Source organism: Dunckerocampus dactyliophorus, chromosome 7, assembly GCF_027744805.1.
Source record: "Dunckerocampus dactyliophorus isolate RoL2022-P2 chromosome 7, RoL_Ddac_1.1, whole genome shotgun sequence".
NCBI classification, from domain to species: Eukaryota; Metazoa; Chordata; class Actinopteri; order Syngnathiformes; family Syngnathidae; genus Dunckerocampus; species Dunckerocampus dactyliophorus.
The window spans coordinates 14,339,519-14,355,544 of record NC_072825.1 but is presented as its reverse complement, the minus strand read 5'-3'; the positions used below and the strand labels follow the sequence as shown (position 1 = coordinate 14,355,544).

At 41.5% G+C, this 16,026-nt stretch overlaps 1 protein-coding gene across 2 annotated transcripts in view; it reads left to right on the top strand.

Moving 5' to 3' along the window:
* The window catches only part of znf407 (zinc finger protein 407), a 191,083-nt gene extending 176,398 nt beyond the window's left edge, over positions 1-14,685 (top strand). Inside the window, exon 10 of one of the 2 annotated variants that reach the window (XM_054780923.1) lies at positions 13,892-14,685. In XM_054780923.1, the coding sequence (XP_054636898.1) occupies positions 13,892-13,902 (11 nt within the window). In that variant the 3' untranslated portion in view covers positions 13,903-14,685. Of the gene's footprint in view, positions 1-11; positions 2,965-13,891 lie in introns of those variants that run through there. The other variant, XM_054780921.1, reaches the window with a different exon arrangement.
* Positions 14,686-16,026: the final 1,341 nt, after the last annotated feature.

The following is a 16,026-nucleotide window of genomic DNA, read 5'->3' as shown; positions in this document are numbered from 1 at the left end:
CTTTGGTACAGGGCACAAACAGACACCCCCTGCTTGCTGACACTCCTGAGAAGGGACATTACCATGACAAGTAGGTGAGTACATAAATACTGGGGGGACATTTTCATTACTCGCTGTAATGCTGCACAGTTCTGTCTTTTCATATATTTTCGAATCTAGCCATATTTTGTGGAGTGAAATGACATTTTCATATTTGTATTTACATTAGAATAAGTACTGTAACACTTTTGTCGTCCATCATTTTTACAGCTGTTTCATCTATCTATTTTTTTTTCTTTGAGGTATTATGTGAAATGTATTTCTCGATGTGATTCTATATTTCATCAAGCGCCTTAATGGCATATGCTTAAGACACCTGTGAATGTATTTACATAAAATGTAGCATTTACATTTGCAGGTGAGTTTCAGATGAAGTCTAATAAAGAAGTTAAAATGAATTCAAAGTTTAAATGAGGAAAAGATGTTAACTTTTGCCTGTCAACATTTTCACTATTTCTTCCTTGCATAACTTTCTTAGCAATTTAACTGGGGAGCAGTTGGTGTCAGTGTGATGGAGGGTAATAGCAAAGAACATGTTTTATTACTTAATTGAGTCGAGTTCCAGCCGGCCCTTTAAATGAGGAGTGACAGTAGGCGTTATCGCAGTGAAACCTGGGTAATTATGTTCGTGCAAGTCGTGCATGGAGTAGGTGACGCTCTAACAATGCTTCTAAACAGCAGAGTTTGGCGGATTAAAGCGGTTTTATTTCCGCTACAGGACACCTGTTTATGTGCAGGCTTATTGTGATGACTGCTTATCAACTTCCACCGGCTCACTCCAACAGGTTTGCTTGCCACAATTAGCGTATGTAACAACACGGCAATCAAAAACAAAAACAAGCATGTTTGAAGCACTCAGTCCTGGTGAGAGGTGTAATCATGCTCGGGGCAATTAGAAAGGTTTGTTGTTGTCTTCAGCCATGTTAGGTACCTGTGGGATGCTGATTGACTCAACAATCTAATTAGGTTTCGTGATGTCGGCTCCACAACATGTTGCAATTGGCTGCGAGGTGTGCATGGTGCACAGGGCAACAAGGTCACAGTCACGAGTGGCTGCCCTCGACAGTCTCACATCTTGTCGTTCTGTTGTTCTTCAGACCTCAAGCCTTCTCCCGAGCAAAACAAGAGGTGTTGTCAACACTGCCTCATGTTCTGTGCTGTTTTGTCAATTGTTTAGTGTCACTGAATGTTTACTGACCAGGAAAAATATTCTAAATCACTTTCTGAGTTATAAGTTCATGGTTATGGTTATAGTTGAATTTATTTCAAACATGCATACGGTCGACATTGAAAGCTGTGAGTGATACATGGAGATACATGAGTTCCTCATTTTAGTACTTTGTTGAGCAGGCCCTTGCAACAATGATATCAAGGTCATTGTTATTGAATATAATCGTTCTAGCTGCATGGTTCTTTCTTGTGGGTTGTATCCTCCATTATTCTTATTGTCATCGTAATATGATCTTTAATATGTATCCAGATCTCTGATGTCTCTGACAACAAGCACCCTTGCTTCTCCTGGACCTCCATTTAGCTTGATGTAGATTTTACCGCTGGTGCTCCAAGTGCTTTCTATCTTTCCCTGCTTCCTTAAGTCTCGTGCATTGCTTTTGTCAGATGCTTGTTCATATAGACGTTTGTGCCTGTCAGCTTCTTCTCCCTGTTTCAGCAGTGCAGTTTTGAATTCCCTGTTGATGAACTTAACGATGACAGTTGTGGTGTTGTTTCTGCCATACAGTAGGATGCAAGTGTCGATGGTGTTGATATCTACTGTACATTTACCTCCTTTGATTGTAGGAAGTTGGCAATCTGTTGCTTTGTTGAAGGAACATTCATTCCATCTGGTTCTCCTCTGTTTTGGACTGCCCCGTCCTTTGACCTGGGTGTAATTCGGAGCCCTGTAAGGGTCACATCGTTCTTTCTTTCGTGTATTTTGATCCATCTCATCATTTATATTTTTCATTTGCTTTGTACTATTTTCCTTCGCTTCTTTCTCTTCCTCAAGAGTGGTGCGAAAGGCAGCATTATCCTTCAATAGTGCCTTGATATCATCCTGTAAAATGTTGATGTCCTTGGATAATGCTCTACTGTATGTCCTTCCATAGGGTTTTTAACCTCCTTGAGAGCAGCGCACAAGGCAGCATTGTCTTCCAATTATGCCTTCATATCATCCTGATATCATCCTTGTTGCAACAGATTAAGAAGCAGGCAAGGAATTTCTCTCATTTTCCGAAAAAATGATCTTATTTTCAAATGCAAATGTTGACAGGTATGGGCAAGACATACCAAGCCGAGACACTGCAGGTCTTCTTTCCAGGCGGTCACTAACGCAGGTGATTTTAATGATAAACACCTCCTTCGATTTGAGCGAAGGAGCTCATCAATTAAATCACCTGCTGGAGAAACTGGTTGGAGAGTGTCTCGGCCCTCCGTGGCACGAGTTTGACACCTGTGCGTCTAAGCAATCAGAATCAGGGAAGTCAAACAATAAATGACGTCTGTCTCATGCCAGTCTAACCGAGGGTTTCAGGATGCCCACTGATGTCGTGGAAGTTCAGTGTAAATAAAGGATGGGTGCTACGGCTACGGAATACAACTTTATTCATTTACACAGTCCGTCTGTGTTGGAAATCTTCTCAACCCACACAACACACTTCCGGCCTTCAAAATAAGAGCGCTGAGGGCTACATCCTGTTTACTTGTGGTAAAAAAATAAGGGTGTCATTTAAAATAGCTTACACCAACACTGAGGCAGAAAACCAAGTACACTCGTTCTAATACGGTAGCTCAACTCAAATACAATACAGCTAAGATTAGGCCGTGTACTTTTCATAGACAAATCTTTTACAGGTTGTTTGTTTGATAGCCTGCACCCAGTTAGTGCATACTTAAGTGCCTGCAGCATCACACACTCACTAACACACAAACAACAGCATATGTGGAAATGTGTTTTCGTGACCTTTTCAAAAGTGAGCATCTTTTGTGAAAGTGTACTCCTATAGAAAGAAACTTAACATCTCAAGTTGAATTATTTGCTATTTAAAAACTGGTTGAAGATAGCCCTGTGAGAAATTCATACTAAAGTTGATCAAAACTTCATATCATTAAAAAAATACTGCATACCCTAGACTACCCCCCCACCTCCCTTGCTCATCCAATCAGTCAGATCAGCCAGAGCGCACTTATTCACAGACTTGCGTTGAGTCGGATATTTCACATTCATTTCGAAAATGCAAATTTCCCCTATTTTGGTGTTTAAAAAAATCACTGTGCTCGGCGAAGGGGGCCGCAACAAGGAGGTTGAAGAGCCGCTCGGGAGTCGCGGGTGTCACGAACTGGCGGAACGCCAGAAGTAGAACCCCAAGACGCAGAGAAGCAGAAGTCCGTGTAACAAAAATGTATTCACTTTTTTGTACAAAAATAGCAAACACAAAAAGTCAAAGTACAACTCAAAACTTTCCAGTTGAAGTCGTCACCGTCTCAAACACTTGTTAGACGAAAAGTTATTCCTAAGATAGTCCATCAAAAAGGGAAAACAGTTCAAGAAACAACCGAAAAATGTTGGAAAGATGGCTGCTGAACCTCTCTCTCTCGTCAAGTGGAGCTGAGTATGAACACGCTCCAGTTTGACTTGACAATAACAACAAGCAAAATTGGCAGTCGTCCCTCGCTATATCGTGGTTCGAATATCGCTCCCTCACTACATCGCATTTTTTCAAAAACGAATTATTCCTAAATAATCTCTGCTGTATGTAGTTACATGTAGTATTCTGGCCTGTAGGCATGAGTAATGTTATGAAACATGGCTTTAGATTACATTACCTTTAGCACTGGATGAAGGCTGGTTACTGAGCCAGCACAGCCGAGCCGACATGCCATGGCTGAGGTTGAATGAAAAAAAAGTTCTCCTTTCATTCCGTGTGGAAGTCGTACGTGTTCGGCTTCTTTGTCCTTCCTCCCCACTCCATTTAAAATATTTTTTTAAGTTTAGAATAAGTACATTGGAGAGGCTAACTAGTTAGCTGGGTAGCATGCTATTCTAGCAGCGGCTGTCTGTTATGTCCCTGCAGTGATCCCGTAGCTTGTGCAATGTGATGTAAACAAAGAATGATAGGAGTGTAAAAGGGACTATTGGGGTGTTATTTCATGTCTACAGGGCTGTAATAATGTTTAAAGTTGTATTTAGAAAGTCAGAAACAGGTTTTCTATGCTCTATTTTTCTATGAAAATGTTCTGTTTATTAATATTGAATCTCACTGACATCAGACAGGGGATGATGTCTGGTTCAGCCAGCTCACCGGTGTGGGCTCAAACCCAGCACCTTTGGAATGGAAGTCGAGAGTGCAAAGCGTCGAGCTAAAAGCCTGGACTGTCAACTCCGACGCTCAGCACGGCTCTGAATGTTCAGGGAGTGAGGTTTACTAACATACACTTGTACATCCATTACATCTCGGAAATGCGATGGAATAAAAACAAAAAAACTCCACCGTAGCAACGGGAAAAAAAATATTATCATTTCAATGAGCTCTTGAAAATATGAAAAAGTTCCGCGTAGTCGGCGTGACCTTCCATGGCGACGTGTACTTGATAAATAAGAACAATCTGGAACGGAACTGAGCATGTCTGACAGAGAGTCACAGATGTTACGGGTGGGGGGGGGCGGACAGCGACTGTGTCACACGTTATCGATGAAAATGGATAAAGCGAGAAGAAGGAAGGATCAACACAGTCAGGGCAAAGTCTCCATAGACTAATTATTCCTGTGACAAAGTGGAAAGTGTGCCACCACTGTCCCACCCAGTCGCACATGTGGCGTTCATCTGAGGAACTCTGTGAAAGCTACATTTTCCACGGTGAGAAAAGAAGCTCTGATTAAGGTGGTGCACAGTGAGGAGAGAATCCACACAGCTGTCCACCTTTGGGACCCTCCTTAAGTGGCCTTAAATAAGATAATAAGGGCGCTGTACAGAGAAAAAGAGGACTATGTCTGCTGGCATTAGTGCGACCGCTATGTTAGTGGCGATGTATTTTTTTTATTTTTTTGGATGGGGGGGGGACGTAGTGTGCCAGTAATGAGACAGGGCTGCCTTCCCTTGCCGGCCTAATTAATCCTACATTTTCATAGCATAAAACAGTGCCCACGGTGCAGCCTTCCACTGGCCAGAGAAGAGAGATGTCAGAGGAGTCTCCATCTGTTGCCCCATCTCTTTCTTTTCTCTGGCCGCCTCTTTCCCTCTCTCCTCTTTCTTTCCCTCTGCAATTTATTACACTGGTACCCCGAATGAAGTGAAACCTCCCAGTATGGACCTATCTGTCATCGCTTCATTATCACGAAAACACACTGCTTTCCATATTGCGCTACAAGGGGCTCCGGCAAATTGTTATTTTTTTATGAGACATGATAAAGGAAATTCTGCCTTATGTTCAAATGTTTTACTCTCTAAGGGCAAGTGGCAAGGACTGAGTGTTGTAGATTGCCACATGTGTCTTCGTGTGTTGTCTGCACTCTTCTAACTGACAGATAGTATGCTGATTGATTAGAGTCACATAAAAATGTGTGAAAATGCAATAAACCAGTAATACACTGCCATGATGTAATAACTCTGAGGAAAATGGGAGGACAAAGAAGAGGCACTCATAATGGCCGTAGTTTTCATTCTTTAACTGTATTTCACAATGTTTCCTTCAACTTAGGGGTGAGCGACACTGACAATTTTGGGATTGATCCCATACCAAGGGGAGTACCTCTCCAGCATCCTGTTCATGCTTGGTCTGTCTGTAACATTTCATTCTTTTAGAATCATTCAACTGTATGCAACTCACTCCAGTTTTTCAAACCAAAAAACGCCCAGTGATTGGCTGGCGACCAGTCCGGGGTGTACCCCGCCTCTCGCCCAAAGTCAGCTGGGATAGGCTCCAGCATACCCCCGACCCTTGTAAGGAAAAACGGCAGAGAAAATGGATGGATGGAAACCAGAAAACATAAGAGCACCAACACTGGCTAGCATATGTTACCAAAAGGAAACTCATTGTCAAAAGCAGTTACAAAGGTAAGGTTTTACTATCAACTGTTATGTGACTTGTGTAACTACTGTTTCCACTTGCAATTAGTGTGTAGTTTCGTGAAAGATTACGTGAACAAATCACCTATGTTCAAATAGATGTTAAATGAGCTCATAAAGCCTTTAAACAGATGCAACATCAATCATCCTGTATGTCCATGTGCTGGTCACAGTCACTGATGCTGCGTGTGACATGAATTGTTTTTATGTCGACGCCAGCGTGTAGAACGCATCGACGGATGCAGTGCTCCGCTGCTTGGTGGCATTGAAGCCTCGCTGCAGAAGGATCCCTCAGATGATAAAGAGGGGAAAGTGAAAAGTCACATCCTGTCACGTCCCATGATCTGCAGGCTGAAATGCGAGGCCTACAGGGCCTTGAGGGTGACATCCTCCATATACCAACACACCGCAACGCACACCACAGGATGAAGGAGGCGGAGAAACAGGGAGAGGCTGGATAGTGGTGTAGAGGGGAGCAAAAAGAGACATGGAAGATTTAATGGTAAATAAGAAAGTGTTGTATCAACTGATCTTGTCCCTTCCCATCTCTGCAAAAGACCGCCGCTCCTCTTTTTCTATCTCTCCCTCTCAATCGCTGTCTGTGTGAGACAGATACCCCAACCTCAAAGTGACAGGCCCTCAAACGACTTGGCGAGGAAACCAAGCATTAATTAAGTCATTGCCGGACTGTAATTTCCTTGAGAAGTGAAAAAATGCACGAGAAAAGGTTACTGAGACCTTTTCTGTGTCAAAATTACCATTCGTCATGAATATTAATGCACCTAATGAAGACAACCTTTGCTTCATCAAGAATGTTCTGGAGCAGGGTGCCACGCTGATAGACTCTCTCTGGCTGTTTTTCTCCTTCAGTCAAAAGGAGAAACTGGCACAGACACGCACGCACACACACACACACACACACACACACAGTGGTTTACACACATGAGTCACGTACATGAATGGTTTTCTTTATGTGGTGCAATGCAGCCTTTTAATGTAAGGCGCCAAATTTGATCAAATAGACCACTGAGGAAAGAATGCAGTACAGATGCAAGTCAGTTGCATAACAGAGACGTCAGTTAAAATAAATGTTTTAACAGGTACAAATAACACAAATAATAGTCCCTAATTGTTCCTTTAAGAGCGATATACAATATAATATGTAAATTCATTAGTCAGATTCAACTGGTTTTTGAATGCCGTGCATGGCAACTTTGAAAGATTTCAAAATAAAGTTGGCCCGGCTGTTTATGCTTGAGTTTAACAATTTGATTTCCATACATGAAGAGACGTTTGCGGCGCCGTAGGTGCGTAAAGATGAAAGCATTTAGCTGTCAAGCAAGAAGAGGCGTTTGTTGGGAACGTATTTTTTCTGGAAGTATGTGATGTTATTGGCAACCTCTTCCATTTGATCTTGCTTTGGGTCTGATTAGATCGGGCAGGTCAGTTATCTTGTGTCTGTCTGGTTGCGATGATGTCATTTATCCGTTAATAAGTTGCACACCCTTTTGTCTCAGGGCTTATTGTCTGTTTGCCAGTGTTTGTTGTTTCATTCAAAATATTGCAGAGAACTTTTCCAACTCGCTTATAATCATGTCATTATCCTTGTAAAGTATATCTCCTGCATTTTGGGTAGACCGGTGCCATCTTGCCCTCCTCGCTTCTCAACATCCCTCTTTTGATAAGTGCTACAGGAAGATCTGTTGCCAACAGTTCCATAAAGTAACCCTCGACTGTCACCATGCAAGACGGAGGGGTCGTCTCTTCATGTAAAACCTTGTCCCTTGTCTTCCATGTCCCTCCTCAAAGTGTAGATGACAAGCATCTCATCTCAGTGCTTAGAACCGCCTTGATCCACTGTTGTTTGTCTTTGATTTAATTGTGCTCGAAGATTTTCAGTGTGAGCTGACACATAATGGACGCCCAAAAAACACAATACAACTTTACTGTATGAATAATCCATCGGCTTCCCTTTGAACTGTTATATGTCTTTGACTGACTTTTTTTCTACTTAAAAATGGATAAAATGTTCTTGCGTTTTTCTTTTGAATTTATGGTACCCTTAATTTATAATATGATGACATTTTACCAATATAAATATTCAAATAGGTCAGGTAGTGTTGAAAAAAACAATATTAATCTTTAGCAGAGATGAATTTATTCAGTAGTTTAAGCAGTTTGAGATCATAAGTGTCCAGCGCATTGATAAAACTGGCCAAAACCCCGAAATAATCAGCAGGGAATTTGTGTTATATGTTATTTAATATGTCTCATTTTAATCATTTGAATCATCTTCATTTTAAACAAACTTTCATCAAAAAGAAGTTTCTAAGCCCGGTTGGTCACATCTGAGAGGGACACAACATGGAACCAGAACCTTAAAGATATGGACCCATGCTCAGAATAGCAGGTTCTGCCAACAATCACTCATAAGAGAAGACTTCGCCCATATACAATATTGTAGCGTGATGGGTGTGCCAGCGTGCCTTGTGTTGTGAGACAGTGGTTCGACTTGGTGACCCTCTGCTCTTGAGTTAACAAGGTGAAGTTTGCCACAATATAAGCCTGGGAGATTGATGTTTATCAATTTTGAAATAAGTGATCTCAGGGCATTCAATCGATCGCAACTGCACTCATCCGAGCACGCTTCATCATTCCATGCTCAAAGACCAGGTGGGACACACACCAGTCAGACTAGATAGGACAACTCTAGTCTGACAGCTTGGTGCAAAATCCAACCTCTTTATCCTCTGGAGGAGGAGGAAGGTCCAGGCAGGAATGGTTGGCTTTTTATGGTGTCAAATGACGATCGTTACGATACAGTGGAGTGGGGTCTCTGCCCGCCAACGACTGTCGTTTGGGTGGTATCACCTTCGTTAGCATCCCATTCAGATGTAATGATGGTCATTGACCCAAGGACAGCATTGTATGTGGGAGAAAGGCGATGTCGTAGACCCCACTCTCTGACAAGCTTCTCAACCTTAACGTAGATGGCTTCCCCGACTCCCGAATTAGCCCGTCTGTGTTGTGTGCCTGCTCAGTGGCTGCTTGGTGGTTGCCTAATGTAAAAATCGCCTCTGTCGTCTGCAATGTGGACGTCATAGTCAAAAAAAGCCAAATTATTTTCTTTGACATCCTCACGTGTGGACTTGATGTTTTTGTCCAGTGAAAGAATGTGCTCGGTGAAGGCTAGCACTTCTTGGCTTCTAATTTTGACCCATGCGTCATCCGCATATCAGTACCAGTGACTTGGTGCTGTTACCTTAAAGGAGTTCAGAGCCCTCCTTCCCATGTAGAGCTTGGCCACGATAGGGACTACAGGTGACCCATAGCACAGCCTCCTCCTTTAGAGGATAAATAGACTGGATCTTGCACCAAGCCTGCTCGGATGAGAGACGAAACGTTTTCTTCGACAATCTGAACAGTCCGGTCGCGATCGATTGAATGCCCCGAGAATACAATGACCTGGATGAATGAGAATATTCACAGGCAGAAAGAAGTGGTCATTTCATGAAACCTTATTAAGACCAACCCAACCTGAGCTTGCTTGAAGCCCAAAAGGTTGCCTTCATTGCTGAATCAACGTGTGAACAAGAGTCACGGAACACTTTTAAGATAAGGTACTTACAGCTAAACAATAGCAAAAAATGTCATATTTGGGAACTCACAGGATCCCGCTGCTTATATTTGACACCCCACGCCTGCCAGACCTAAAAGACAATCACCACCATCATAAGGACAAAGATGCAGTCACATTTCAGAATTTAAATATACATTAGAACACTCACAATTTACCAACAAAGCTGCACAAAAGGTGTGAAAGTTGTAGGGCTGCAACTAACGATTATTTTAATAATCGATTCATGGGTTGATTATTTTTTCAATTAATTGGATTTTAAAAAGCACATTTTTAATTTCCGCCTCTTAGCAGCACTCCCTTTAAAAATGCATGAATGGACTTTTTCCCTCCCCAAAACCATAGCAAAGACGGCGAGGAAGTGGAATTTCTCCGACATTGAAATTGAAGTAGAGAAGTATAAAAAAAATCAACCGACAAACATCACGAACACTCTACTGCAAATCAACACGCCACTGGCACAGACTGCTACATGTGCATCACCAATAAATAAAGAAGAAATAGCGAGTAAATAAACGACGAGCATCGGCTCGTTCGCTCTGGGCGAGGGGCGGTGCCTTGTATGATGGTCAAGTTGGAAAGCACGTAGCAAGATGATATGGCCTGCATGGACAGGCACGGCCATAGCTATCTGTAGTTTCACTGCTCTACCACTAGGTTTTGTGTGTATGCATGGTAAGAGTTGTACATAAATGTATGCATTTTCCTACGCAAAAGTACGAATGGATAAATCCCATACTTTGCGTGGGAATGTTCTTACGCATGCGCACATTTGAGAGGCTGAAATCGGTAATTTGACAGTACATTTTTAAATGAAACGATTCATCGATTACCAAAATAGTGGTCGATTAATTGGATAATGGATTAATAATCGATTTATCAATTAATTGTTGCAGCTCTAGAAAGTTGTATCAACACGTGACATATTACCAAACTTCATCATGGCTCCAGTAATGTGTGACCACAGACATGTAAACAGCCTGACATTGGAAATGTCTCCACTGAGCAGCTGTGGGTTAAAGCCGATGAAGAGTTTTTTATTACAGCAGTGTGCTTCATCATCTGTCAAACTAAAAATAATGCCAGTACTTTTGAATAGTCCTCTTGTGTGTGGCTCGGTGTCGACCCGTGTTTAGGCTTTATATGCATAATAGTAACATGTATACGTCATATCATATCGGGGTGAGCTTGAGTCGCACAGGAAATAGTCAAAGGAAAAGGCTGTTCATGTAGTCCAATTAATTCAATATTTTTTGGGGTTATCTGCTTAGTCTTCTGACTCTCACGCACGTACAGGCGAGTGTTGTCCAGTGTTCGCTGCATTAGCTGCCGTTTGACTGATGATCACAGCTTGAGCCTCGAAAACTCGGCATACTCCGTCAAGTGTTTGTTCTTGAAAGGCTGGCTTAAATCAAAGCTTTTTAACCCCCGCGAGATATTTTTCGGGGCATGTTTTTCATTTTACAGTCTTCCCTTGTTTAACGCGGGGGATAGGTTCCCAAAATAGCCCGCAATAAGTGAAATCTGCAAAGCAGCCAACTTTATTTTTTTTTTAATTATTATATATGTTTTAAGGCTGTAAAACCACTCGCATTACAATGTATACACTTTTTGCAGACTGGAAATAACATTTTCTCATATTTCTCTCTTGTTTAAACACTCAAACACTGAATCTATCAAAAAAGTTCAAACATTTGTTAGAATTTTAATTACCAACCTACAGCTCAGACACAAAAAAGTATTAAGTCACTCACACGTATTCCACAGCGGTTGCAGTCCTCCTTCAAACCGAAGATTCATTTACAAGCTAGCAAGCCAGCAATGACACAGGAAACACGGCAGGGCGGCATGAAGGAGATTGATTGACAATGGTGTACATCCAATCAGGACGCAGAAAACAATGGGCGCGCCTGCGCAGTGTGAAGAAAAGATGTTAGAGCAAAGCACTACACTGCATACAGGCGTGGGAAAAGGCTGCAGGCTGCATCAATACTAGCCACAGCTGATGTGATCGACGTTGAAAGGCATTTATCGGCGTACACCGATCACATGCTTTTCCACGGAAATTGGTCGATGTTGATTGTGGCGGATCGATCGGAGCATGCTTACTTCCAGCTAAATCTTTTCCATGCCAAGAAGGTACAGGTACCTAAGTTGTAAAAGTTAAGTGTCCAACATCGGTAGCTATGTACCCGGCATTTTACAAATCATTGCATCAAATCAGTTCGTGCATGTCTGTGTGTACCGTACAGTATCGCACCCAACTAAAACGCAGCTAACCCTAGGACAATATTCCCTTATGGGAATACTTTGCAACAAAAGAGATCAGTTAGAACAACTTCAGTGTAAAAAGTAGTCTGAGAGTAAAGTCACCCTGATTTATCAGGATTCATTCTGGGCAACACTTTCAAAACACCTGGACACAATTTTGGAGGCAGATTTTTTTAAACATAGTGACCTAACTCATGCGCTGCTCAACCAGTCAGCTGAGATGTGGCATTGTCACGTCGTCTGTTAGGAACAGAAAGCTGATTGGACGCTGCTAAGGATTGGCATGCAGCTGCTCCAATGTAACTACTCCAACATGATTTCATTGTGACCTAATTATGTACTGATGTGAAATAATATAAATCAGTCTTATTCTTCAGTTGAGCGGACTCCCAGCTGCAGACCGGAGATGGTGAGCAGATGAAATTGTGACAGCAATCTCATATAAATGGCTCCAACAGTGGTTGGATGGCTGATCAATAAACCCACATATCATCAGTTCTCCTGTTTGAGAGGAGTGTTTGTGTTTGACCCAGCTGTTTTATGTTAGCATCACAAAGACCGATTTTTTTCTATATCAGTTCCTGAGAAGATCTTGGAAGATCCTTGCTTCTAAATAATGCAATATACTGAGAGGTGTAACATACAAAATGATTTCCAGATGTTCTCTTCTTAGAACATCCGTCTTTATGTGCATTTGAATTCACTCTTAGGCCCATGGAGGTTCTCCAGCCTCGGTATTTGCAGAGAAAAGTTCCACCAAGAAAGCCCATCACTTCGGGACTGAGACGCTCAGACAGATGGGAACATACAATAAAATGTTCCATCAAATTTCAGACACTGACTTTTTATATTTCATTATTTGACCCATTCTGACTTGGTCAGAAAAATAATTGGTCATTTACAGACACAATTTTTTTTTCTTTGTTGTGATCTGCATACGAGTCACGGCCATACATTACCATGAATAATACATCCATATCTCCTCCATAGCCACGGGTGGTAGGGATTAGATAAAGCACCGTAAATAAGCTTCAAAGCTCCCTGTATGCCATTTTGCTACACCTCACCATGGAAGCCTTTGCTTTAATCACAAACTTAGCCTTAGCTGGTAGGACCCTTTTGTTGTGATTGTGCTGGCGTCGCCATTAGTGCAGGGTGGCGCCGTCTGTACACACACCGTCATTTACCCAATTAACACGGGACTCACACTGGGAGTCACAGAGAACAAAGCTTAGGGACGAAGCCTTGCTTCTTACTGATGCCTGCCATCAGAATGACTGCAAAGAAAAGCAAATGCATTAGGATGAGCCTTTGTCAGGTTTATTTTCAAGACATACATTGGTATCTAGACATATTTTTGGCTTCTTTCTCTGTTCAACTGTGTGAATGCAGGTTTTTCATTATATCTAAAAGTTGGAAAAAAATTGTGCTCCTGTGGTCCTTGGAAGTTCTGACATTTGCGTTATGTGTGTATGCGAAGGGACCGATAGATGTCCACAAAATGTCAATTTAACCTTTAAGCGGTTGTGGTGTTTTGGCAAAGCATTACAATATAAACGATTTCTGTGTTTCAGCGATCAGCACAACCATTTGTAATGTTGGCTACCTTACGTGGTCTGCATTGTAGACCACCCATTACATCTGTTTTTGGATTACCTTACACACAATCTATATATTTTAAATGTCACAAAGGTTAGTAATGAGGTGAACAGAGAATGAAATGCTGTATTACATCATGTATATAAAAGTGAGCATGTGCTGTTTATGGTAGAACACTAACAGATTAATTACATGGGGTTGGATGTTGCATCATTAGACAATTATCACCTGAGGTAAGTCAGTTGGCCGCAGTTTACCCTGTGTTGTTTTTTTTTCTGTGCAGGCCTCCCCTGAAACCCATCAACACCCAGCAAATTGGATGAGGGGCAGGGAAACGTATTACACCCTAAACACACAGTGACAACAAATCTGCAATGGCAGTAATAAACTCTCATCTATCAGGATTGTAGCACATTCAGAGGAGGGTCGAACCATGAGAGCAAAATGACTGATGTGTTTAAACTTCATTTATCCACCAAGAGTCAGCCGTGACGAAACACTTGTTTATTCCTCTGTGTTGTGTTTTCAATTACTACAAAGTGAGAAAGTTTATCCTTCTCGCTCTGCAGTAGCTCGTATGCGAGTTCGGCCATGTTTGAAGCCCCATCTCTGTGTGGGGCGTAGTGAGTAGCCTCGGCAACCGCCTTCGATTAGCTCACAATGGGCTTCGCAGCCATTGCGGCAGCATTCATCGATGAGCTCTGCATACTTGGACTTGTTGCGCTCGTTCGCCTCTTCAATCTGGTCTTCCCAGAGGACAGTCAAAGTCAGAGAAATACTCGTCTCAAAGGACACATGTTAGCAATTAGCTCCTCTTTGGCTGAAGTTAAACGCGAGGCCGACTTTTGTGTTTGTAGGATAGAGAACATTTTACAGTTCAGTTTTATACGGAATCAGCAGATTTCTAATTTAGTAATCAATGCCATGTGATTATGTATGTGTGCATGGCTCAGATCAAGGGTACCCTTTGCCGTCTTCAACTTCACCTGAGTAGTATTTGAAACTGTTGTTCTAACAATGTGTACTATCCCCATCACTCTGATGTTTATAGAGTGAGGAAGCTTACCAAACCATAAATTAAGCCTGTTCATGTTCTTATTTTGCGCTAGCACGGCTATGTGTTAAAAAAGTGTCTATATTTGGACATCAAAATGTTACATGTAAAGCATGTCTACTTTTGTTGTGAAATAAACAATATTTTCTCTGATCATTTTGTCATGATTTCTACTTAGAATTAAAGAATGATGTCTGAAATTGGTTTCTAATGTGTTTTATTCAAATATTCTCAGTGTAAAAAAAAATAGCTGTCGTGTAATCGTTAGTGAAACGTACATAACCTTCGTGTCCGCCCGACGAAAGTTTTGAAGAACATAATTCCATGGAAAAACAAACCCCATGATGATTACAATGGTATATATTCATGGAATAATTACTCAACTCTGCAACTGAAGTGATTTTTTTGTGTATAAAAGAGTAAAATAAGATTATGTGAACAAAAGTCTAACACCAAGTGGACACCGAGTTATGTACTTTACATTATGGAGGGTTGCTATGGGAAATGGAAGACGTCTCAAGCGCTGGTGTGTTGGGTGTGTGTGTTTTGCAATGTTTGAAGTTTGTGTTGATAACATTACCAAGGTCTATCCAAGAGTTTAACATTTGAAATGTAACATTTGGGTACCCTTGATCTGAGCCATGCACACATGTTTCATTTAATCAGCGTTGTGTGCTTTCAGGCCCAAGCTACATCTAAACAGATACTTCACGGTCTATGTCAAGGGTAAGGAATCTATGGCTCGTGAGCCACTTGTGGTTGTTTTGGTGACTGCATCTGGCTCTCAGATACTTGTTAACATTATAATATTTATTATTGACATTTTTTTTGCCGTTGACATTTTGAAGTAAAACATTACACAAATCAGTGTTAAAAAAAAAACGTTTAAAATATAAAACAATAGAAGGTATTCAGTGTTCAAAAATATTACATGTCTAAATATTATATGGCTCAAATAGATTTGAAAAGATGTGGTTTTCATGGCTCTCTTAGCCAAAAAGGTTCTCGACCCCAGTTGTATGTTGTCACATACCAGTAATAAAACGTATACATTCAGTGCCTTTTAGGAAAGGATTTTGCTTCTTATTGTAGCAGTACCACTGCCATCTGCACCTGTGTCTTTTACAAGGTGATGTAACTTTTTATCATTCTTTATTGCGTCTGCCACGTCACCAATGTTGTGCAAAGCAATTTTAAGTTTGCCCCCCCTCCCCACACACACACACACACACACACACACACACACACACACACACACACACTAGGTCCCCAACTTACGAACATCCGACTAGCGAACATTCGTGGATACGAACACAAGCCAACTGGTCTATATTTTGTTTTATTTTGCCTTGTAGTCGCTCAAT